This window comes from Dendrobates tinctorius, unplaced genomic scaffold (genome assembly GCF_039654945.1).
Source record: "Dendrobates tinctorius isolate UK_male_01 unplaced genomic scaffold, ASM3965494v1 ptg000272l, whole genome shotgun sequence".
NCBI lineage: Eukaryota > Metazoa > Chordata > Amphibia > Anura > Dendrobatidae > Dendrobates > Dendrobates tinctorius.
In genome coordinates this window covers 14,584,110-14,610,000 of record NW_027361939.1, presented here as the reverse complement: position 1 = coordinate 14,610,000, position 25,891 = coordinate 14,584,110, and the positions used below count along the sequence as shown (strand labels likewise).

At 46.4% G+C, this 25,891-nt stretch overlaps 1 protein-coding gene across 3 annotated transcripts in view; it reads left to right on the top strand.

The window, feature by feature from the left end:
- Positions 1–25,891, top strand: part of LOC141070543 (DNA-directed DNA/RNA polymerase mu-like) — a 44,041-nt gene that overhangs the window by 1,173 nt on the left and 16,977 nt on the right. For all 3 annotated transcript variants that reach the window (XM_073559557.1, XM_073559556.1, XM_073559558.1), the window contains exons 2-7: positions 3,342–3,462; positions 3,536–3,668; positions 4,029–4,131; positions 11,694–11,966; positions 12,786–12,869; positions 16,482–16,582. In XM_073559557.1, coding sequence (XP_073415658.1) covers positions 3,342–3,462; positions 3,536–3,668; positions 4,029–4,131; positions 11,694–11,966; positions 12,786–12,869; positions 16,482–16,568 — 801 coding nt within the window. In that variant the 3' untranslated portion in view covers positions 16,569–16,582. The remainder of the gene's footprint in view (positions 1–3,341; positions 3,463–3,535; positions 3,669–4,028; positions 4,132–11,693; positions 11,967–12,785; positions 12,870–16,481; positions 16,583–25,891) is intronic.

The following is a 25,891-nucleotide window of genomic DNA, read 5'->3' as shown; positions in this document are numbered from 1 at the left end:
TACTAAAATTGAATTAATACTAATCGTACAGAAGGCTTTATTAATGATGACATCTTCAAGACTCCTCTTGTATGGAGAAACTAGTCGCATGCATTGCTCAGGTGTGATTTTCACTCATTTTTCCACACAATCTTCACGTCTTCAAGGTCCCGTGGGCTCCTTCTATGAACTCTGAGCTTAAGTTCCTACGATACATTTTCTATTGGATTCAGGTCAGGTTATCGGCAGAGCCAATTCTAGCAGCTTTATTTTCTTTCTCGAACACCAATTCAGAGTTTCCTTGTCTGTTTGGGATCATTGTCTTGCTGAAATGTCCACCTTCGTTTCATCATCATCCTGGTAGATGGCCGCAGATTTTTATCAAGAAGGTCTGCACATTTATCCATTTATCCTTCCTTCAATTATATGAATCTTGCAAGTGCCGTATGCTAAATAACAGCCTCACACCATCATGTTTCCACCTCCATAATTCACTGTTGGTATGGTGTTTTTAGGGTGATATGCAGTCCTTTTAACCTCCAAACATGGCGTTTATTATAGCAAACCAAAGAGTTCAATTTTGGTCTCATCTGACCAGACTATATTCTCCCAGTATTTCCCAGGCTTCTCTAGATGTTGTTGAGCAAACTGGAAATGCGCTTGAACATGCTTTTTGTTCAGCAATGGAGTCCTGCGTGGCGAGCGTGCATACAGGCCATGGAGGTTGAGTGCATTACTTAAAGTTTTCTCTGAAACAATTGTACCTGTTGAGCCCAGGTGCTCAGGTCTTTCTGTATCTCTCCATGGGTTGTCCTTAGCTCTTGGACAACTCTTCTGATAATTTTGACTCCTCTGTCTGAAATCTTGTGGGGAAAACCTAGTCGTGGCCGATTTATGGTGAAATTATGATCTGTCCACTTCCAGATTATGGCCCCAAGAGTACTCACTGGAACCTTCCGTAGTTTAGAATTTTTTCTGTAATCAGTGCCATCAGTATGTTTTGCAACAATAAGGTTGTGAAGGTCTTGAGACAGATGACTGGTTTTACCCATCATTAAATGTTCCTTGTGTGGCTCCTTGGTAATGAGACACCTTTTTACAGATCGACAGTGGTACCAGCTGATATATTTTTTTACTAAGTGGCAGAATTGCTTCTCAATTTCTGATAGAGGTCAGCTGGTGTCATGACGTTCCATGGCGCTTTGCACTGATTTTTCTTCATGTGTTCAATACTTTTTCCCTGTGTCATTTCTCATTATTACATGTAACTTAATTTTTTGGACCTCTATGGTTTGATTTCTTTGCCTGTGTTGATTGGATGAGTTGTTACCGACATCTGGTGAGAATTTCATGTCAATGGCACCTTTCAAAATATATTTACCGTAATTTGCGATTATAAGACACCAGTTTATACGATGCACCCCAAATTTTGGGAGGAAAATAAGAAAAAAAAAGTTTTTGTTTTTTTTAACGTAATGGTGCGTGTTATAATATGCTTTTGCGGTAGCTTACCTGGGGGAAGAGCAGCAGAGGTGGCAGGGTCGCTAGCGGGGGGCTGGAGATGCTGTGGGCTCCAAACTGGTAGGATGGGGTGTTTGGTGGTGGCAGGAGTTGGGCAATGACTGCAGGCCCAAGGCTGGTACGACGAGGTGTTTGGCGGTGCAGGGGCTCCGACTACATTTTGGGACAGCCTGGAGCCCCACACTGTCCATACTTTCTAATAAGGGGGACCCTGGGAAAATGGCTTCAGGAGGTGGTTCATGCGTATTTGAGATCTTGGGAGCCGAGATCTCAATTTGCTCATGCGCCGCCTCTGGGGGCCATTTTCCCAGAGTCCACCTCATACATAGAGTATGGAAAGTGTGGGGCACCGGGCTTTCACAAAATGTAGTCGGAGCTCCCGCACCGCCGAACACCTTTTCATATACCAGCCTGGGCTCCACTGCAGCCGGTAAGCTCTATCGCAGCTACAATTTGAATTGTAACAAGCACCACTTGTTCCCCAAAATTTGAGGGGAAAAAAAGTTTGTTTTAGAATCCGAAAAATTCGGTAATTAGAAAACTGGTAACACGTTCAATACTTTACCTGCTCTACGTGTATTTCCAAGCACCTCTGGAAGGCTCTCCCCACATCATGCTATACCGCTGACATTGTGTAGCTGGTGACAAGTGTCCAGGCCAGTACTGTACGGCAGCTAGAAGATTGTAGACATGTCTGGCAGGTTTACACCTTAATATCATTTTTGCCTAATGAAGTCCCTTGCTGTTTTGTGTCCTGAAGTGTTGACCGGTGCACTTCTGCAGACCATTGCCGTTCTATTGTTGCTTTCCCTTTATAGACTTGGGGGAGATTGAGATCCGCAAGATTTTAATTTTTTTTTTTTTACATACGGTGGAGTATCTTAAGATCCCCTTACACATTGGATAAAAGTTGGCCAATCTCACTGATTTTGGCAGGATCGGCCAACCATCTGATGTGTATGGAGATCTTTGGACACTTTCTGACAGATGTCGGGAAAGCAGGATTGACAAGTTGGAGTTTCGACGTACGATCCTTTGATTCTAAAGAGGTAGAAAACCGCTGCCATAGGCGGCTTCAGAGTTGTCTGGCAGCAGCTTTCTCCTCCAAGAACTCAGTGTATTGAGGGGGTTGAGAGAGATCAATGTCTGCCAATCAAACATTTTTCTTATGTGTGTTGCCAGCTTTAGTGTCCCTCCAGGCAGACTTCCCCACCTCATCTGACATTTAATAGCACCCATCATATGGCTGTCTTTTCAACTGCGGCGCCCAGTGTGCAGTGGCATCTCTCCACACTGACAGCGGGTGAATATCTCTGAAGGGTCGCTTGAAAATGGCTGTCCACAGAAATCAAGTTATCAGCTATCCAGAGGATAAATGATAACTTGCTGATCGGCGGGGGGGGGGGGTCTGACCACTGGGACCTGCACCAATCTGCAGAATGGGTTACTTCTATCTGTTAGAATGGTTTAGCAGTGCCCATGTGGACCTCTGTTTCATCCATTCCATATGAGGCTGGCAAACGCTGCAATTGTTTTGTTTTTTTTTCCCCGAAAAACAGCTGCCTAGAGAGACTGGAGCAGTGTTTCGGTATCCGACCTGCCGTTCCATTTTGTAACTGGGATAAAGATCCTCCATTCTTCTGATGGGTGCGGGTCCCAGCAGTCGGACCCTCACTGATCAATAAGTTAGCACCTATACAGAGGATAAGTGATCACTAATTTTCACCAGATAACCCTTTATGTGCATTTGTAGGTAGATTTGATGTTTATTTTTTTTTTGTCCTTTTTACTCTCTTCAGCTTTGCATATTATATAACTTGTATGCTCTTTTTACGGTATAGCTCCTAACAAGTGTTTTTGGTGTTGGGGTGCGCACAGCAGATCGTTGGTACAAGGACGGTGTGCGGAAACTAAGTGACTTGGAGAAACTTACCATTAAACTGACTGCAGACCAGAGAGCAGGTAGGAGCTTTGTGCTGAGTGTTTGTAGAAGAAGGACCCCTACATATATTAACTGTTGTTACTGTTCACACAGGGATAGAACATTACACAGACCTAAAGCAGCCGGTGACCCGTGAGGAGGCTGAACGCGTGGAGTGCTTAATAAAAGATGCTCTGCACAGATTTGTTCCAGACCTTAAAATTACAATGACTGGTGGATTTCGCAGGTAAAGGAGAATTTGCCATACAAAGGGTAAAGGTTTTGTCGAAACTTTTTCCAAGCATGGGCAATGATTGCTTGTGTTTTTTTGTTTTTTTGTTAGTCTTTGCTATTTAGAACTTCTTGTGATGGCATCTTAGCCACAGTGTGTAATGGGTATCAGAAATGGCCTGAAATACTTTCTTTCCACTATGCTTTACACTGCAGCCCTGCATATAGATTGACTATTGTGTGTAAAGTCAAGAGTCAACCAGCAGAAAAGCAGATTTGTATTGCAATAATGATTATAATAGTAATGACACTGTGCTGGCGTGTCCACTCGGCTGTGCCCAGATTATTCCTTTTTGTTTGTCCTGGCACCTAACAGGGGGAAGCAGCAAGGACACGATGTGGATTTCCTCATAACGCATACTGACGAAGAATCGCTCAGCGGACTGCTGGAAAAAGCTGTAGACTGGATGGATAACCAGGTAGGCAAGTAATAAAAGGATTGTGTAGTGATCCGTATGTGTGTATCGATCTCTCAACCTTTGTGGGAGTATGGAAATCCCGGGAAGGATAGATATGTTAATGATATGCAAATTATGGGAAAATGGAAACAAAGTTTTCAAAATGTGTTATTAATGGTTGTCTGAGGAAGGTTCTGCCGCACTGAATGCACTTGGGCAAATCATCAAGATCCTCTGCTAGCAGCTCCCTTTGCAGTTGATGACCAATTGCCAGACAAGCTCAATAGGAGACAAGTCTGGAGACGCTGTAGGCACATGGTAGCACGTTTAGGCCATGCAGGTTGCTCACAGTAGCATGAACAAAATGCGATGAGGCGTACCGGAGATCCTCTGTACCAGGTCCAGCTTCTAAAGCCACTGCAGACAGCTGGACTCGCTTGGTACTCATTTGTCCTCCAGCGGCCTGTAATTTGAAGATGTAGTGCTGTTTGTGATAATTTGTTGCATCCATATAATACATGAATAGCTTAAAAAGGAAGCCATCATCAGAAAATGGTCTGTTGTTCAAATCCGGTTTTTATGTTTCATGTATTTTTTTTTTTTGCCAAGTTTATTTTTCCTGTATCACAATCTTTATTAATAATCAGGTCTCTTCACCTATTAACCACTTTCACTACCTTTGGCATACCCATACTCTGCCGACCTGTTCAAGTTTGTAACTGGGATAAAGATCCCCTATTCTAACGATTGGCGCACACCCATTTTTCTCTTGTTACCTCTATGAAAATGTAAAATTTGGGGCTAAAGCAATATTTATTTTTGGAAAAAGTCGAATTTTCCTTTTGCATTGCTTTATCTCTAGTGAAGCCCCTAAAGGGTTAATAAACATCTTGAATCTGGTTTTGAGGAGTGTCAATTTTTGGTATTTTCTGTCATATAGGCTCCTCAAAGTAACTTCAAATGTGATGTGGTCCCTAAAAAAAAAAAAAAATAGTTTTGTAAATTTTGTTGGCAACATGATAAATTGCTGGTCATGTTTTAACCCCTGTAGCTTCCTAGCAACAAAAAAAAATTTGTTGAAAAACTGCAGATGTAAATTAGACATGTTGGAAATATTATTTATTAACTATTTAGTGTTTATTACTATCTGGTTTAAGGGCATGAAAAATTCAAAGTGTGAAAATTGCTTACATTTTTCTAAATTTTTGTTCAAATTTTTGACATCTTCATTAATAAGCACAAGTCATATCGACCTAAGTGTACCATTAACACGAGGCACAATGTGTCGCAAAAGAAATAAATCTCTGAATCATTGGGATATGTTGAATAAAAGGGCACTGGTTAGGCTTGAAAAAATGAACCTGGTCGGGAAGGGGAAAACAGGCTTGGGGTGAAGGGGTTAAATATGACTATTCACATTTTTTAATACTATGCCTGATGAAGAGACCCGAGGAGTCTCCAAACCTGCTTTTTATTACCACTTTTTCAGTTAGCCATTAAAAGATATTAACTGCTGAGGACTCTCAGATTTTAATATTTTTTTTTTTTTTTTTTATCTTGTGGCTAATACAGTGCAAATATATAGTATTCCTGTATTTTAAAAATGAGAAATTTTGGAATTTGTACACTGGACGCTGGGTCTTTTTAGACTCAAACATCCTGGGAGTTTTTCAGGAAATGCGCACGTACATTTGCTGCAATGAACACACGTTGACGCTATAGTTTGCATTGAAGCATCTAATGAGGGTTTGCCAAAATTCTTCTGAATTCAGGGGCAAAAGGGTCATCTGTGACATCACCTTTTGTGATTCCTAGATCCTGTGTTAACAGCTGCGTACAGAGGTGTTGTCAGTCTTTGTAACCCTACCTCTGATATTAAGGTGAAACTGCTCGAGAACGACAGGATGTACGAGTCCAAAATAGCTCCAGTGGCCAGGGTGAAAATTGAAAGATTACTCATTTTGTTTTTTAATAAAGAACATAAAATGTAAAGAAAATAGTGCCTTTTAAAAAAAAAAAAAAAAAAAATACATGCAATGCTAAAAACCTGTCAGTCCTTCAAAGCAAGAGTCTAGAGTGACACTGAAGGCGCCATGAAGCAATATAGAGCCTCCTGTCGAATTCAGTGGGCATAGACTGATACAAGGTGTTAAAGCCATGCCATGCCTTACTCCACCTCTTTAGCTTACAGGTGGGGATTTTCAAAGGTATTCTCTAAAGGGCCTTTTACACATAGCGATATCGCTAGCGCGTCACCGATTTTGTGACGCATGCAACAATATCGCTACATGTGACACCTCTGACCAGCCCCCCCGCTGGATATCGCTGATTGCGCGAGAACGTCCTGGTCCATTTCTCGTCATCAGCTTCCTGTTGGCACCGACGAGCGAGCCATGGATGCAGGCAGAAGACGTCATCATTGCCACGTCTGACAGGTGAGTAACGACCGCCGAGCATCGCTGGTGAGATCTGCCTGTGTGGCAGCTCATTAGCGACCATTTAGCGATGCACCAGCGATCCTGACCGGGTCGTATCGTTGTCGGGATCGCTGGTGCATCGCTAAATGTAAAGGGGCCTTTAAGCACACAACCGCTTTAAATCCACCGGGAGATTATCCAAGGAGTGTGTACAGACCTGCTCATACAAAGTAGTTGTCAGGAAGCCATTGTGTACTGTAAAACTACAAGTAGCTTGGAATAAAAGGCTTTGTTCACATTTGTCAGAGGCCTCACCAGGTTTTGCATGCATATTTGGCGCAGGATCTTGTACTAACCAGTTGGCAATTCATGCAGAACAGCATGGATCTATATCTGGAGGGCGCGATGGGATGCATGTATTAATCATGTGAAATAAAAACCGGCGCTAAGATTAATTCATATTTATTGCTCACGACTTCATAGTGTGTTATAAAGTCATCTCAGCCCTAATACAAAGTGGCTGTGATGCATGAAGCATCACTGGAAAGGTTTTTGAAAAGGCCAATATTTTTTTTAATTTTCCTAATAGGGGCCATTTTGTTAGAGGATTTTTCCTCACGACATAAAAACCCTAAGTGGCGATTGTGTTCGTATGAAAGAGGATGTTAAGAATATTGGAGATTTAATTTCATGCCAATCTTTGTATCATATTTGGCAGGGGATTATAAAACCCCGTTCACATGGACAGCTGTAACAGGACACCTAGCACAGCAGGAGGGTCAAGCTTCAAAAGTCTGTGAGTGACCATCTCACACCTTGAGCCAGCCAAGCTCAGAACAAAAGGCTTGCTTGCAAAATAGATACCATGTGGTCTAACTGCTTTGTTGCGTTAGCTATGATTTCATAAGAGGAATGTGGACTTATCGTATATCCTGGTCACTCATCGGTTACATTTTCGAGATCTCTGGACTGGACCAAATGGCTTCCAGGGTCTTGGTCCTTTCTACCACCACAGGATGGGGAGATACGTAGGATGGCTAGTAGAAACCAGGTAGCAAAGATGTGTTTAGTCTCAATGTGAAGAAGGGGCCCGGCTGGATCTGGAGGCACCACAACTGCCTCCCTAGGACTGTCCATTAAGGAATTATGACTCATCTTAAGTTTTGGAGTTTTTAGCTGCTAGAGGCAAGGGGAGGGGATTTAGGTTCTGCCCAGGGGGCATGAGGTGAGTGACCCAAAGGCTAATGTAAGGCTATGTGGTCGCTATCTATGTTTTGCTTGCGGTTCACTTAGAAAGAGGTGGCCTTGTCAAGTAATGTGCTGTGAAGGACCTTGGAGCCAGCAGGCTGCCCCTGCGATCCAGCCCACACATGGTAAAACGTCAACCCGGTAATTGACATGATCCATCTGCTTATATATTTTGTCCTACCACTATTGTATTTGCATAAATGACCATTTGTATATGTACAGTTGTGGCCAAAAGTATTGACACCCCTGCAATTCTGTCAGATAATACTCAGTTTCTTCCTGAAAATGATTGCAAACACAAATTCTTTGCTATTATCTTCATTTAATTTGTCTTAAATGAAAAAACACAAAAAGAATTGTCCTAAAGCCAAATTGGATATAATTCCACACCAAACATAAAAAAGAGGGTGGACAAAAGTTTTGGCACTGTTCGAAAAATCATGTGATGCTTCTCTAATTTGTGTAATTAACAGCACCTGTAACTTACCTGTGGCACCTAACAGGTGTTGGCAATAACTAAATCACACTTGCAGCCAGTTGACATGGATTAAAGTTGACTCAACCTCTGTCCTGTGTCCTTGTGTGTACCACATTGAGCACGGAGAAAAGAAAGAAGACCAAAGAACTGTCTGAGGACTTGAGAAACCAAATTGTGAGGAAGCATGAGCAATCTCAAGGCTACAAGTCCATCTCCAAAGACCTGAATGTTCCTGTGTCTACCGTGCGCAGTGTCATCAAGAAGTTTAAAGCCCATGGCACTGTGGCTAACCTCCCTAGATGTGGACGTAAAAGAAAAATTGACAAGAGATTTCAACGCAAGATTGTGCGGATGTTGGATAAAGAACCTCGACTAACATCCAAACAAGTTCAAGCTGCCCTGCAGTCTGAGGGTACAACAGTGTCAACCCGTACTATCCGTTGGCGTCTGAATGAAAAGGGACTGTATGGTAGGAGACCCAGGAAGACCCCACTTCTTACCCCGAAACATAAAAAAACCAGGCTGGAGTTTGCTAAAACGTTTTGGAAGAAAGTTCTCTGGTCAGATGAGACAAAAGTAGAGCTTTTTGGGCAAAGGCATCAACATAGAGTTTACAGGAGAAAAAAAGAGGCATTCAAAGAAAAAAAACACGGTCCCTACAGTCAAACATGGCGGAGGTTCCCTGATGTTTTGGGGTTGCTTTGCTGCCTCCGGCACTGGACTGCTTGACCATGTGCATGGCATTATGGAGTCTGAAATCTACCAACAAATTATGCAGCATAATGTAGGGCCCAGTGTGAGAAAGCTGGGTCTCCCTCAGAGGTCATGGGTCTTCCAGCAGGACAATGACGCAAAACACACTTCAAAAAGCACTAGAAAATGGTTTGAGAGAAAGCACTTGAGACTTCTAAGGTGGCCAGCAATGAGTCCAGACCTGAATCCCATAGAACACCTGTGGAGAGATTTAAAAATGGCAGTTTGGAGAAGGCACCCTTCTAATATCAGAGACCTGGGAGCAGTTTGCCAAAGAAGAATGGTCTAAAATTCCAGCAGAGCATTGTAAGAATCTCATTGATGGTTACCAGAAGCGGTTGGTCGCAGTTATTTTGGCTGAAGGTTGTGCAACCAAGTATTAGGCTGAGGGTGCCAATACTTTTGTCTGGCCCATTTTTGGAGTTTTGTGTGAAATGATCAATGTTTTGCTTTTTGCTTCATTCTCTTTTGTGTTTTTTTTCATTTAAGACAAATTAAATGAAGATAATACCAAAGAATTTGTGTTTGCAATCATTTTCAGGAAGAAACTGAGTATTATCTGACAAAATTGCAGGTGTGTCAATACTTTTGGCCACAACTGTATAACCATCGTGTATATAGTGTATTGTCTAGTGTGCCCTTAGGACGATTTAAATATGTAATTTAACCTTGGGCTGCTCATTTATATTGATCCACAAGTCCTCGCGTCCATTTCTTGGCTTAACTTTCCATGCTACCGGGGCTGGTTTCTGGCCGGATATAATCCCGTCTAACTGGGCTGCTTCACTGCTGCTAGTGAAAGGGGCCTCTCAGCCTGTCAGGGTTGAGTGCGGTGCCACGTCAATGACTGCGTGGACCACATCCTCTCACTCCAGGTGCCTCCCTGAGCCAGTGTGGACAGAAGACATCTGTGTAAGGGCTTTTTCACACGTCCTGATATTTCCGCTACTAGGAAAAAAAAAGTTCCATAGATATCCATATAGGTGTTGCAACCGTGTGCTGCATCAGTATCATATGTACCGGCGCCTAGGAATCAGGAATCGTGATGTTCCCTGGCTCCAAGTGCTGAAGACAGCTCACATCATTGTCTGCTGCTCGCGCAACAATCAGTGCTAGCAGGGGACAATGTTGAAAGTTGTTGTATTCAACGGACAACAGCGAGTGCAGGTAGCTGCTGATGGGAGTATTCATCAGCCACCGCCTACACTATAAATAAATAATTTAAAAAAAATGATGTGGGGTTACCCTGTAGTTTTGATAACCAACCAGGCAAAACTTACAGGTACGGGCTGCAACCCGCAGCTGTCAGTGTTAGCATTCTGGTTATCAAGAGTAGAGGGTTCCTCATGCCATATTTTTTAATTATTTAAATAAATAACTTTCGAAAAAACAGCGTGGGGTCCCCTCCATTTTTTGACAATCAGCCAAGCTAAAACAGACAGCTGTGGGCCTGTAATCTCAGGCTGGTAAGGCTATGTGCACACATAGTTGGAAGTGCTGCGGATTTTTGAAAAATCCGCAGGTCAAAATACCTGCAGTTTACCTGCGGATTAGCCTGCAGTTTAGCCCCCACGGTTTCACACCTCACAATAGAGAATGTATGAAACCGCAGCGGAATCCGCACAAAGAATTGACATGCTGCAGATTGTAACCCGCAGCAAATCCACGCAGAAAAATCTGCAGCATGTGCACAGCATTTTTGGTATTACCATTGAAATCAATGGTACTGTACAACGCAGCAGAAACTGCTGCGGACCCGCAGGGCCAGAAAATGCTGCGGATCCGCAGCAGAATCCGCACTGTGTGCACAATTGCACATAGCCTAAGAGGCCGTAGATATTGCCCAGGCAAAGAGCTAGAATTGACGCATCTAATAGATCTTCTGGGGCGGCTGCAGGCTGCTATTTTTAGGGTGTGAAGGGCCAATTGCCCCTTACCAGTCCTCAGCTGTCTGCTTTAGCTTGGTTGGTTGTCAAAAAATGGGGGGACCCCACTTTTTTTTTTTAATTATTTATATAATTAAAAAATACGGTGTTGGGTCTCCTCTATTCTTGATAACCAACCTTGCTGGAACTGAGGCTTGCATCACACAACTGTCAGTTTTGCCTGGTTGGTTATCAAAAATACAGGGGAACCCCACGTTATTTTATTTATTTATAGTGCAGACGGCGGCTTATGAATACTCCCATCACCTGCTGCCTGATCTCTCTGTTATCAGTTGAATACAACTCTCAACATTGTCACCTGATCGCTGCGTGAGCAGGGGACAATGGTGAGTTTTTTGTTTTAGCACCCGGCCTCGGGAACAGCGCGAACGGTACCGCTGAATCCCAGGTGCCAGTACATGTCACACGGATGTCATCCGTGTGTCATCAGTCTTCTCGTGTGCAGGACATTTTGCAGCCCGTGCTGCTGTTAAAACGATCTGTGGAAACACACTGGCGTGTGCACCGACCCATTCACTTGAATGGGTCTACGTGTTAGTGTCTCTGGTATGTATGAAAATGGTCACTACACGTACCGGCAACACTGACGTGTGAAAGAGCCCTAAACCTGTACAAAGCTGACCTTACTTGTCCCTACGAGGGAAAGTGGGGAGACGTGATAGTGACGTCAATCTAGGTGCTGGTTCATCACAGAGCTGCCTCTTATTTTACGTTTGATCTTTCTGCTGTATCTCATTACAGGGCTTGTTGTTGTACCACCATACAAAGGTGCGCTCTCACATGCACCCTCCAAGGCGTAGCACACACATGGATGGCCATGAAACCTGTTATGCCATATTTTCCCTTCCAAACTGTGGTCGAGTGAGGTCTGAATGTGAAGCTGAAGTTTACGATGCGGCACACAGCGATCTATCCTCCTCTGGAGCTCGTACATGGAGGGCTGTCAGGGTGGATTTAGTAGTTGCTCCATATGATGAATATCCCTTTGCCCTCCTGGGCTGGACAGGATCTAAGGTAAGTGACACTCTATAGCCTATAGTGGAATCTGGCATTGTAAAGAGTACTGGTGGGAAGATTACCTGTCTGGGAGATTTGCGTTATGTATCACTACATGTAGAGGCCTCTAATTAATCTGCTGCCACGTGGTAACTGGTTTCATTCATTAGGAAGTATTTGTAATAAGTTATATTCACACCCGATGCTGCGAGTGTTGTAGACAGGTAATCACTGAGAATACTCCTAAGGATATGATTTATAATTATAATAGATCTCAGAGCACTGTCCAGATGCAATCGCACTTATGTGTGCTAATTGTTGTGCAGTGAGATCAGGATCATACATCACCTACAGGAGTAGCCTGTTCTACGGCTGGGGCGTGTTCATCTCTCCCGTGTGTTGCTACCTGCTTGTGATTGGTCAATGTCATACAGGGGAAGAAGTACACGCTCTTAGTGAAAACTCTGATAAGTTAACGCCTTCTTGGATATAACAAAAGTTATTAGGTGCCAATAGTTTGATTGCAAGTATCACAACAAAGGGGCAAAATAAAAAAGTTTATTCCACTCTGCAGCCACTATTACATCGTGTGTCCAGTTCAACGTGAAAAGTCCTGTTTAACAGAATATAAATAAGCAAAGCAAATAGTGTTACTGATGTTTAGGGACTAAATCTGGCATTACACCTTAGATACGCTGACTTGTATGTAAGCTGATGATTTTTTTTTTACTTCTAACCTTTTAAATTTTACATTGGCACATATACAGAGACTGTCACTTACTCTGTGGTTGTGTGTACTAGTCCACGATGTAAATTCGTACATAAATTCTCTTGCAGCATTTTGAAAGAGAACTACGTCGCTTTTCTTGGCATGAGAAAAATCTGTCTTTAAACAGTCATGGACTTTATGATACACAGAAGGTAAGAAACTACCAGACTGCAGAACATAACACCCATCCAGTATCCCAGTGCAGATGTACACTATGCTCTTCTGAGGTGCGGTGGAGCCGCGTGTATGTTTCTAAAAATGGGATTTGATGCACGACTTGCAGCACTAAACAACTGCCGATCGGCTATATACAAGGTACTCAGCGGCCATTGAATAAATACTCTGTTTAGACAGACTGATCGCATTTCCCACGTGTACAGAGCATTCTGTAAGGACCGGTAATTGTTCTGTGCACATTGCCATTGTTCTTGACAGCATGGCTTGCACTGAACGAAGTGCTGCAAACAATGATGATTTTGAAGCAAACTGAAAAATATTTCAACCCGATGAATTAAGCATTTTGCTTGTCCGTCGGGTGATTGGCAGCCTGTTTACACTGGCCGATTATTGGGAAGAGACCGCACCTAAGATCATGGGGCAGTGCAAATGCACTCTCAGGCTGTTTTCACATCTGCCTTAGGGAATTCCATTCTTTCTTTCTAATTGTTATTTTATTTAAAAACTATGATCATGTGGCCAACTATAGTAATATACTGCAGTACATGGTGAAATAGAAGTCTTTTCTAGAAGCCCCAGCTTAAGGAAGAACCAACATATGGCAGCAATGTGGGCATGCCATGTTAAGCTCGTCACGGGTGTAAACTGATCGGAGTTTGTGAGCCCTTGCACCCGCCATCATGCTATTTAACCCCTTCGCACCGCAACCCATTTTGTTTTTCGCTCCCCTTCTTCCCAGAGCCATAACTTTATTTTTCCATCAATATGGCCATGTTAGGGTTTGTTTTTTTGCAGGACAAGTTGTACTTTTCAACAACACCATTGGGTTTACCATATCGTGTACTCAAAGGTGGGGAAAAAATTCCAAGTGTGGTGAAATTGCAAAAAAAGTGCAATTCCACAGCTGTTTTTTTTTTTGTTTTTTTTTACCATGTTCACCAAATGCTAAATCTGACCTGCCATTATAATTCTCCAGGTCATTACGCGTTCATAGACCCCAAACATGTCTAGGTTCTTTTTTTTATTTAAATGGTGAAAGAAAAAAATCCAACGTTTAAAAAAACAAACAAAAAAAAAAAAAGCGCCATTTGCAGATACCCGTAGCGTCTCCATTTTTCATGATCTTGGGTTGGCTGAGCTCTTATTTTGTGCGCGCCGAGCTGACGTTTTTAATAACATTTTGGTTCAGATGCGATCTTTTGGTCGCCCTTTTATTGCATCTTAATGCAATGTCGCGGCGACCAAAAAATGTAATTCTGGCGTTTTGACTTTCTCGCTACACCGTTTAGTGATCAGATTACGGTAATCTTTTTTTTTTTTTTTTTTTTTTTTATTCGGGCAATTCTGAATGCGGCGATACCAAATATATGCATGTTTGATTTTTTTTTTTTGTTTTTTGGCATGCTTCAATGGTGTCCATGGAAGCTGCCATAACCCGATTGGCTCTGCTACATACAGTGCCTACAAGTAGTATTCAACCCCCTGCAGATTTAGCAGGTTTGATAAGATGCAAATAAGTTAGAGCCTTCAAACTTCACACAAGAGCAGGATTTATTAACAGATGCCTAAATCTTACAAACCAAAAAGTTATGTTGCTCAGTTAAATTTTAATAAATTTTAAACATACAAGAGTGGGTCAATTATTATTCAACCCCTAGGTTTAATATTTTGTGGAATAACCCTTGTTTGCAATTACAGCTAATAATCGTCTTTTATAAGACCTGATCAGGCCGGCACAGGTCTCTGGAGTTATCTTGGCCCACTCCTCCATGCAGATCTTCTCCAAGTTATCTAGGTTCTTTGGGTGTCTCATGTGGACTTTAATCTTGAGCTCCTTCCACAAGTTTTCAATTGGGTTAAGTTCAGAAGACTGACTAGGCCACTCCAACACCTTGATTTTTTGCCTCTTGAACCAGGCCTTGGTTTTCTTGGCTGTGTGCTTTGGGTCGTTGTCTTGTTGAAAGATGAAATGACGACCCATCTTAAGATCCTTGATGGAGGAGCGGAGGTTCTTGGCCAGAATCTCCAGGTAGGCCGTGCTATCCATCTTCCCATGGATGCGGACCAGATGGCCAGGCCCCTTGGCTGAGAAACAGCCCCACAGCATGATTCTGCCACCACCATGCTTGACTGTAGGGATGGTATTCTTGGGGTCGTATGCAGTGCCATCCAGTCTCCAAACGTCACGTGTGTGGTTGGCACCAAAGATCTCGATCTTGGTCTCATCAGACCAGAGAACCTTGAACCAGTCTGTCTCAGAGTCCTCCAAGTGATCATGAGCAAACTGTAGACGAGCCTTGACATGACGCTTTGAAAGTAAAGGTACCTTACGGGCTCGTCTGGAACGGAGACCATTGCGGTGGAGTACGTTACTTATGGTATTGACTGAAACCAATGTCCCCACTGCCATGAGATCTTCCCGGAGCTCCTTCCTTGTTGTCCTTGGGTTAGCCTTGACTCTTCGGACAAGCCTGGCCTCGGCACGGGAGGAAACTTTCAAAGGCTGTCCAGGCCGTGGAAGGCTAACAGTAGTTCCATAAGCCTTCCACTTCCGGATGATGCTCCCAACAGTGGAGACAGGTAGGCCCAACTCCTTGGAAAGGGTTTTGTACCCCTTGCCAGCCTTGTGACCCTCCACGATCTTGTCTCTGATGGCCTTGGAATGCTCCTTTGTCTTTCCCATGTTGACCATGTATGAGTGCTGTTCACAAGTTTGGGGAGGGTCTTAAATAGTCAGAAAAGGCTGGAAAAAGAGATAATTAATCCAAACATGTGAAGCTCATTGTTCTTTGTGCCTGAAATACTTCTTAATACTTTAGAGGAACCAAACAGAATTCTGGTGGTTTGAGGGGTTGAATAATAAATGACCCTCTGAATAAACTTTTCACAATTTAAAAAAAAAATTAAACAAAGAAATAACATTCTTTTTTGCTGCAGTGCATTTCACACTTCCAGGCTGATCTACAGTCCAAATGTCACAATGCCAAGTTAATCCCGAATGTGTAAACCTGCTAAATCTGCAGGGGGTTGAATACTACTTGTAGGCACTGTACAGGCGATGACCAGACCACATGTATGTAGCAGAATTACTCACTTGCTATGAGCCAACCACTGCACGGCGCCCACAGCAAGCTGGCAGTGACGGCCATAGAGGTCTCCAGGAGACATGCCAACCTACCGGTGACCCGCGATCAACTGGAGTATTTCATATTTCATTCAGTAATACTAGGATGTGTTATTTTAGTGTTCCCTTTTTAATTTTTTGAGCAGTATACAAATCCAGATAGCTATATACACACACATTAAGGATGCTAATACATTGCAGGATTGGAGCAGGCAGCCACACAGCACTTGGCCTGGAGCCATGTATACCTCTTCCCAACCTGCCCCTAACTAGCACTAATCAATGAATGTTTGTATTAGATAACAAGCGTAGGTCTTGAACATAAGGAATGTACATAGAAATTGTGTAAGTTTTCATTATGCGCAGAATAGCTTTTATTTCCAGTAATTGGAACACCACTTTAATCAGTAGCTTTAATACACACAGCGCGATTCTTTACTCACTTTTGTATTTTTCCTTGCAGAACTGCTCCATCCCTGCAGCCTCTGAGGAAGAGATCTTTGCACTTCTGGGTCTGCAGTACGTGTCTCCTCCATACAGAAATGCCTGATTATCAGTGTCCAGGTACAAGCTTGTATTTATATGCACTAAAATGTCTTATAAAAATATTTTTTAAAACTGGTTTTGGAGTAAAATCTTATAGCGGAGACCCAAGACAATGCAGCGGTAACTGCGGCACACAGGCAATCAGCACTACATGACACAATGATCGTGTGGTGCCGTCTCTGTAAGGTTGGTGTCACAGATTACAGCTGTGCCGATTACACACCGGCCTCAGCAGCCACTGTCGCAAAAGCTGAACATCACTTGCGTAAAAGATATTTTAGCCTGTGTGTAATTCCTCCTTTTGATGTCACGTGTCAGTTGCAGCAAAATATCATTAAGGTGTATAACCACTGTACTAAATGCATAAAGCAACTACGGTATCCCTTATTGAAGGTTGGTTTTCTATGGTAGCGAATCTACGTACCTTGTTTAAGAAATCTTCACCCTATACGTACGGTTCTTGGTCATAAAGTGACTACGGATGGAAGAGCAGGTATTCAGTTACACCGCTTAGCCTCCGCCATTAAAACACATTGGAAAAGGTTTAAGACACAGGTACTTTATGCTGGCCTTAAAGGGCTTATGCCACAATAAAAGATGCATTTAATTAGGCAGAAAACATTTGGTCAGACCTCATCTGGAATATTGTGTCCAGTTTTGGGCACCACATTTTAAAAAAGACATCAATAAACTGGAGCAAGTTCAGAAAAGAGCGACCAGAATGGTGACCGGTCTGCAAACCCTGTCTTATGAGGAAAGGTTGCAGGATTTGGGAATGTTTAGTTTGCAAAAGAGAAGACTGAGAGGAGACTTAATAGCTGTCTACAAATATCTAAAGGGCTGTCACATTGTAGAAGGATCAACTTTATTCTCATTTGCACAAGGAAAGACTAGAAGCAATGTGATGAAACTGAATGGGAGGAGACACAGATTAGATATTAGAAAAAACTTTTTGACAGAGTGATCAATGAGTGGAACAGGCTGCCACGAGAAGTGGTGAGTTCTCCTTCAATGGAAGTCTTCAAACAGAGGCTGGACAGACATCTGACTGGGATGATTTAGCGAATCCTGCTTTGAGCAGGGGGTTGGACCAGATGGCCCAGGAGGTCCCTTCCAACTCTACGATTCTATGTAAATTTCTCCTTCGTCTCATTGGGGGACACAGAGACTGTGGGGTGTGTGCTTCTGCCGTCTGGAGGCTGACACTAAGTATACAAAAAAAGAGTTAGCTCCTCCTCCGCCGCATACACCCTCGCCCCCAGACCGGGCGTAACTCAGTTTTTTGCTTAGTGTCTGATGGAGGCACACGCAGTCTGGAGCTCCAGACTAGGTTTTTTTTTTTTTTTTTTCCTCTATGAAGATAAGACAGGGGCGACGGATCCTATAGAGAGGATCCGATCTCCCCAAATCATCAACGGGCGACCACGTGTGAGTAACCCTCCACGTGTTTCTCTCCCGCACCGAGGGACACATCTGGGACTTTTCCCCAGACAACTATTTTTCTTTTTTATTTTGAAAGAGGCGGCAACGCATCCTGATAAGAGGATTGCGGTTTCCCCATCGTCCCCAACGGGCGAGCACGTGTGAGCGATCCTCCACGTTGTTCTCTCCTGCAACGTGGAAATGCCCCTACCACCCCTAGGTAGTGAGTCCAGGGGTGGAGTTGGAGGCGCAGGTAAGCCAGGGATTGAAGCGGAGAGCGGTACAGTAGCCTCCCCCTCCCTGCCCAGGGATGGGGTTGAGAAGCACCTCCGTGGAGCCCCCTCGGCGGCCCGGCTCACCTTTGGTTGATCAGGCCGGGACCAGGTAGTCCGTCTCTCACCCGGCGCTGCCCCCGGTGGGTAAGCAGGAGATCCGTGAGCGCGCGCCCGCCCGCCGGCTTCCGGGGGCGGAGAGCGGCGGGCGCGCACAGTGACCGGGGAGCTCCCGCCCCCTCCCTCCAACGCCGCACGTGGAGTGCGGCCAGAGCCCCGCGGGCGGCCACGGTCCCCGCTGTATGGGGAGGTCCGGAGTCCGCGCGCCCGCCCGCCGACTTCCGGGGATGGCCGGAAGCCCCGCCCACTAACTTCCGGGGGCGGAGAGCGGCGGGCGCGCACAGTGACCGGGGAGCTCCCGCCCCCTCCCTCCAACGCCGCACGTGGAGGGCGGCCAGAGACCCGCGGGCGGCCACGGTCCCCGCTGTATGGGGAGGTCCGGAGTCCGCGCGCCCGCCGACTTCCGGGGATAGCCGGAAGCCCCGCCCACTAACTTCCGGGGGCGGAGAGCGGCGGGCGCGCACAGTTACCGGGGACCTCCCGCCCCCCTCCTTGCATTTCCTCGCCGAAGTGGGGCCGGAAGCCGCCCCCTATCTCCTGGAGTGCGAGTGCCCCGGCGGGTAACGCTGCACGGAAGAGACGCAAAGTTGGGCCATTACCGGTGGGTAAGTGCATCCCCGTTGCGAGTGCCGCACTAGTAGTCAAGGAAGGGGTTATCCTCCTCCTCCTACCCTACCTTGCAATATGTCTGGCAAAGGGAAAGCTCACTCTTTCCTATACGCTGTTTGTGTTTCCTGTGGGGTCAGGCTGCCTAAAGCACAGCCGGGTAAATTTTGTGAAGCCTGCGAGTCGGAGCGAGCCCAGGAGCCCCCCATTGTTGCAGAGCCCAGAGGTCAGGACCCTCCAGAATGGGCGGTGTCTTTATCAAACTCTATGATATCCCTTACAAAGGCAATTGAGTCTCTCCAAGGCCCAGGTAGGGACAAGGATGGTGGTCTGCCAGCGGAAGACAGCTCGTCCACGTCTCAGGACCCTCCGACCGTTAGAGGCCGCTCCAGCACCAGACAAGCTCATAGCAAAAGAGCTCGTTCCCCGTCGGCCGGACCCTCTGGGGCTTCGGTGGCGGGTATTAGGGTATCTCATTCCCCGTCGCCGAGCTCAGGAAGCGAGCAGGATGAGGGCGAGGAGGAGGAGGAGGCCTGGAATCCAGAAAGCCTGGGATACCAAGACTCGGTGGCCAGCCTCATTGAGGCAGTCAACCAGACTTTAGAGATCGAGGACGATGTGTCCACGGCCTCAGGTCACAAGGTCTCCTTCAAAAAGACCAGGCGACCGCATAGAAGGTTTGCCACGCATCCGGAGTTCGAGGAGCTAGTTCAGAAGCATAGGGAACACCCGGATAAGCGTTTTGCAATGCAAAAAGCGCTGCAAGCTAAGTATCCGTTTCCTCCTGAACTCCATAAGGGATGGGTGGAGTCGCCAGTAGTGGACCCACCGGTATCTCGTTTAGCGTCAAGATCGCTATTGTCGATACCCAGCGGTTCTTCTATCAAGGACCCAACTGATCGCCTTATAGAGGGGCTTGCCCGCTCGGTGTATGAGGCAGCGGGGTCGGCCCTTGCCCCCTCCTTTGCGGCTACTTGGGTGGCTAAGGCCATGGTTTCGTGGGCGGACGCTCTGCAGAATGCCCTCCAAGACAGAGACCTGCCTGCGGAGGTCTTGGAGGTGACAAATCAGATCTTAGGGGCAAGTGATTTTCTCGTCAGCGCCTCTCTGGACGCGGCCGAGTGTTCTGCGGTGGCAGCAGCAAATGCGATCGCCATTAGGCGAGCATTATGGCTGAGATTGTGGAAGGCGGATTCTATCTCCAAAAAGTCCTTGACCTCATTGCCGTTTCAGGACAATCGGTTGTTCGGTGAGGAGCTTGATAAGCTTATCTCAGAAGCCACAGGGGGGAGGAGTAGTTTCCTCCCGCAGCAGAGGACTTGGCCAGCATTCAGGCAGACACAGAGGCGTTTTCGGCCTTTTTGTAACCCCTGGAGGGGGTCTTCGGCCAGAGCATCCACCTCCGCAAATGATGGTCAGATTAGGGAAAGGCAAATCTCTTACAGAGCCAATCCGCTGGGTAGAGGCCGAGGCCGTTTGCCCAGAACAAGGGGGGCCAGATCCCAAAAGCCTCCAGCAAAATGACTCGAGGCGCTTAGTACCTTCGGACGACAGAGTGGGCGGACGCCTACTAAAGTTCAGCCACGTTTGGGTCGCAGTGGCACGCGACGCTTGGGTGGCAGAATTGATATCGTCCGGGTACAAGATAGAGTTTCTCGGGCTCCCGCCACGGCGATTCTTCCGTTCCCGGCTTTCCGGAACAGAGTCGCAGGCGGAGAGTTTGTTACAGGCCATAATGACGCTACAGCGCAACGGGGTCATTGTCCCAGTACCGAAAAGCGAAGAGACACAAGGTTTTTACTCCAACCTGTTTTCGGTCCCCAAAAAGGACGGGACAGTAAGGCCAGTATTAGATCTAAAAATCCTAAACAAATTCATCAGAGTCAGGCGGTTCCGGATGGAATCCCTCCGTTCGGTCATTGCAGCCATGGATCCAGGGGAGTTCCTGGCCTCGATCGATGTGCAGGATGCATATCTGCACATTCCGATTTTTCCTCCACACCAGAGGTTACTGCGTTTTGCGATCGGAGGGCGACATTTTCAATTTGTTGCTCTGCCCTTCGGTCTGGCCACTGCTCCCAGAGTCTTTACGAAGATAATGGCGGTGGTTATGGCCATCCTGCATGCTCGAGGCATAACGGTACTACCTTACCTGGATGACCTTTTGGTAAAGGGGCCGTCCTTTCAGGCGTGCCAGGAGAATGTCAGTATCTCGCTGGATACCCTGGCGCGTCTAGGCTGGTTGATCAATCGGAACAAATCGTCCTTGGTTCCAGCCCAGAGAATTGTATTCCTAGGCATGGTTTTCAACACCTCCCGGGGGCTGGTGATCCTCCCTCAGGACAAAGCGCGAAAGATCAAACAGGGGGTACGGAACCTTCTACAGCCAGGCTCCAGATCCATCCGGTACGGCATGAGTGTGTTGGGCAGAATGGTGGCGGCGATGGAGGCAATCCCGTTTGCCCAGTTCCATCTCCGTCCGCTTCAGCATGCGCTCTTGTCAGCATGGGACAGAAGGTTGCTATCCCTCAGTCATCGGTGCAATTTGTCTCCGCTGGTCCGACAATCACTCCGGTGGTGGACTCGCGACTCGTCTCTTGTCCAGGGGAAACCCTTTCCCCCGGAACAGTGGTTGGTGGTGACGACCGATGCAAGCCTGCAAGGTTGGGGAGCAGTTTTCCAGAGTCACACAGCCCAGGGGCGGTGGTCCATTCAGGAGATAATTCTCCCGATCAACATTCTGGAGATACGGGCAATACGATTGGCCCTGCAACATTTTCAGTGTTTCCTGAGACACCGGCCGGTGCGCATTCAGTCGGACAATGCTACAGCAGTAGCATATGTCAACCATCAGGGGGGCACGCGCAGCCAAACAGCCATGCGCGAGGTTGGACTGGTACTGCGTTGGGCCGAAAAGAACCACGTGGTAATTTCAGCGGTGCACATTCCGGGAGTCGAAAACTGGGCGGCAGATTTTCTCAGCCGACAGGGGGTCGCGGCAGGGGAATGGTCCCTGCACCCCGAGGTTTTTCAACAGATCTGCCAATGGTGGGGGACACCAGACGTGGACCTTATGGCATCCAGAGAGAACGCCAAAGTGCAAAGGTTCGTCGCTCGATCCCTCGACCCGCAGGCGATCGCAGCAGACGCTCTGGTGCTTCCATGGAGCCAGTTTCGTCTCCCATACTTGTTCCCCCCGCTACCTCTGCTTCCAAGGGTCATCAGAAAGTTAAGGAGAGAGAAGGTTCCAGCAATTCTGCTAGTGCCAGACTGGCCTCGGAGGGCCTGGTATGCAGATCTGGTTCAGCTAGTGGTGGACGTACCCTGGCGTCTACCAGATCGACCGGACTTGCTGTCCCAGGGGCCGATCTACCATCCGAACTTAGGGGCCCTGTGTTTGACGGCGTGGCCATTGAATCTTGGCTGTTAACACAGGCAGGATTCAGGCGCAATGTGGTGGCCACGATGGTGAGTGCCCGAAAACCTTCCTCGGCGAAGGTATATCATCGGACTTGGGAAGTTTTTTTCCGTTGGTGTAGGGATCGCGGAGTGGCTCCTCTGGTTTTTTCAACCCCCAACGTACTGGCTTTTTTGCAGGCAGGGCTGGACGCAGGGCTGGCTCCGAGTTCGCTCAGGACGCAAATCTCGGCCCTGTCGGTCCTTTTTCAACGAAAGGTCGCTTCGGTCTGGCAGGTTAAGACGTTTATGCAGGGGGTCGCACATTTAGTACCCCCCTATAAGGCGCCGACGGAATCATGGGACCTGAACTTGGTGCTCAGAGCCCTTCAGGAGCCCCCCTTCGAACCCTTGCAAGAAGTCTCCTTACCTTACCTGTCCAGAAAAGTCGTTTTTCTGGTAGCTATTACGTCTATTAGGCGGGTTTCGGAATTGGCGGCTTTATCTTGTAAACCGCCGTTCTTGACTTTTTATAAGGATAAGGTAGTTTTAAGGCCAGCTCCCCCCTTCTTGCCGAAGGTTGTCTCTGCATTCCATATCAACGAAGACATTGTCTTACCTTCGTTTTGCCCGGCACCGGTGCACAAGGTAGAAAAGGCTTTGCACACACTGGATCTGGTAAGAGCTCTTAAGAGGTATGTGACAAGGACAGCATCTTTCCGCCGGACAGACTCTCTATTCGTGATCCCAGAAGGGAGACGGAAGGGGCTTGCTGCGTCCAAAGCGACTTTGGCCAGATGGGTTCGCCTGACGATTCAGGAATCTTATGAAATCAGTGGCACGCCGGTTCCGGCAGGGATCAAGGCACACTCGGCTCGAGCAGTGGGTGCCTCATGGGCACTGCGACACCAAGCTTCAGCGGAACAGGTGTGCAAAGCAGCTACCTGGTCCAGTTTGCATACGTTTGTCAAACATTATAACGTACATACCCAGGCATCCTCGGATGCAAGCCTGGAAGAAAGATTCTTCAGGCAGCAGTTGCGCACCTCTAATCAGGGGCGCAAAGTAGCATGGATTGGGTGAGCTAAGATTCCGCCCAGGGACTGCTTTAGAACGTCCCACAGTCTCTGTGTCCCCCAATGAGACGAAGGAGAAACATGGATTTTTGTGAGTACTCACCGTAAAATCCTTTTCTCCGAGACGCTCATTGGGGGACACAGCACCCACCCTATTAGCCAGTTGGCATCTATTTATTTTGAATTATACAAATCCTTATGTAAGGATCAGGGTGGTCCCTTTTCCAGACGTATAATTTCTTGCCTGAGTTTAAGGCGCGTTCTCCTACTGCTTATGCACTAAACTGAGTTACGCCCGGTCTGGGGGCGAGGGTGTATGCGGCGGAGGAGGAGCTAACTCTTTTTTTGTATACTTAGTGTCAGCCTCCAGACGGCAGAAGCACACACCCCACAGTCTCTGTGTCCCCCAATGAGCGTCTCGGAGAAAAGGATTTTACGGTGAGTACTCACAAAAATCCATGTATTTTAGTCATTTACAACTATTGAAAATCCTCCTGTGTTCCAAGTATAACAACCCTTTATTGCCTAGAACGGGCCCACTGACATATTCTGTCTGCCATCTTTATCTGTTCATCCCAGCAGCTGTGCATGCGTAGTTCTGTTCCCACTGCGCGCATCGTATGTGAGGAGTTTCCACAGCTCTGAAAGTGCGCACAAGACGCTGTAAAATGTCTGCAGAAACACGTTCCCTTACACAGATGTGACAGCTGGGTGACCTCACTCTGCTTCACCTGCGCTCACTGTCCTGTGTAAATCTCTCTAGTAATGCCCACTTGCTTGGACTTTTATTTATTAAGGTCCAAGCAAGTGGGCATGACCAGAGGAATTTCAATGTGGGCATGTACTTCTTCCTCTGAGGCTGACCAGTCATAAGCAGGGAATAACAAAGACGAACAGATCGCCACGGTGTCGAAGAACTGGCTCTGTGAGAAAATTAGAGCTATTAATCACACTCGGTCCTGCCATGATTCTGCAGTGAGGATAGCAGACTGTCATTGTGTCTATTCCAAGATCTGTGATGGCATGTGCTGCAACATTAGCCGCAAAACAGGTCACGCTGCCAATAGAAATGAATGAGGAAGCATTGCGATCCCGAGGGTACTGCGACAATTCACAGAAATCGGACCCGGTTAAATTTTTCGACGTTATAGTTGTACTCCAGGGGTCACATTGCGTCCGCCATTTACATGTATTGTGCTGAGATGTAGAAACCTGTGTCACGGCCAAAGTCGTAGTGTAGTCCCAGTCTAGTTGAGATTTAAGGCTTTAGGGCCTGTGCACATGTTGCAGATTTTTTTTTCTTCCTGCACAGATTTCTCACCAAACCTGAAGGATTTACTGATGCCAGCAAAAGTGAACAATCTTGAAGTCTCATACACACATTGATTACTTTTGACTTGCAAATGTATAACTGCAGGATGTCAATTCTTTCAACAATTTTCCAGCAGTTTTCACTCATACTAATAGGGAAAAATCTGCACCAAAAACACATGTAAAAAAAAAAAACGTATAAAAAAGTGCCTCTTAGGCTACGTTCACACTAGCGTTTTTTTGCGCTGTGTGCGCAGTGCAAACGCGCATAAACACCGCATCATGCGTTTTTAATGTGTTTTCTTTTTTGCGCATGGTTTTTACAAAACATGCGTTTTTAAATGCTGACGTGCGCATAACCATGCGCACGTCAGCGCTCCCATAGACTTTAATGTGTTTTTGGGTGAATTCCGTGCGCATGCGTTATTTGAGACAGGTCGGACGCACAAAAAATGCAACAGGTTGCATTTTGTGCACCCGGGCGCACACTACAAAAAAAAACGCATGCGCGTACAAACGCATGACAATGCGCACCCATGTTAAATATAGGGAGAAAACCGCATGCGCATGTATGTGCAAAAGCGCAGCGCAAAAAAACGCAAGTGTGAAAGTAGCCTTACACAGCATTTTTCCTGACAAAAGGCCGTTCCTCACCTGCTCTGTCTATTTCCTCATCTGTCTGAACAGATGAAATGTCATATATGAAGTCTTAGGCCATGTTTCTGCTGCATACTTTGCTACTGCATATTTTACCATATTCAGAAAAGTACGCAGCAGAAACATGGCCTAAGGCTAGTTTCACACTAGTGTTTGAGCGCAGCGACGGCCTGCGCACGGCCGCCGCTAAGCCCCGCCCCCTGCCGCACCCCCACCGGTAGCTCCGCCCACCGGCGCATGACGCTGCATGCGCCCTGCGTCCCCTATCTTTATCACAGGGGGCACAGGCCGTGCGCAGTATGCGTTTGGCGGCGCATGCGCCTTTTTGACGGTGCGCCGACGCAACCAAACTGCAGCAGGGGGCCGTGCGCAGGCCGTCGCTGCGCTCACAAACGCTAGTGTGAAACTAGCCTAAGACTTCATATATGACATTTCATCTGTTCAGACAGATGAGGAATCTCAAAGCC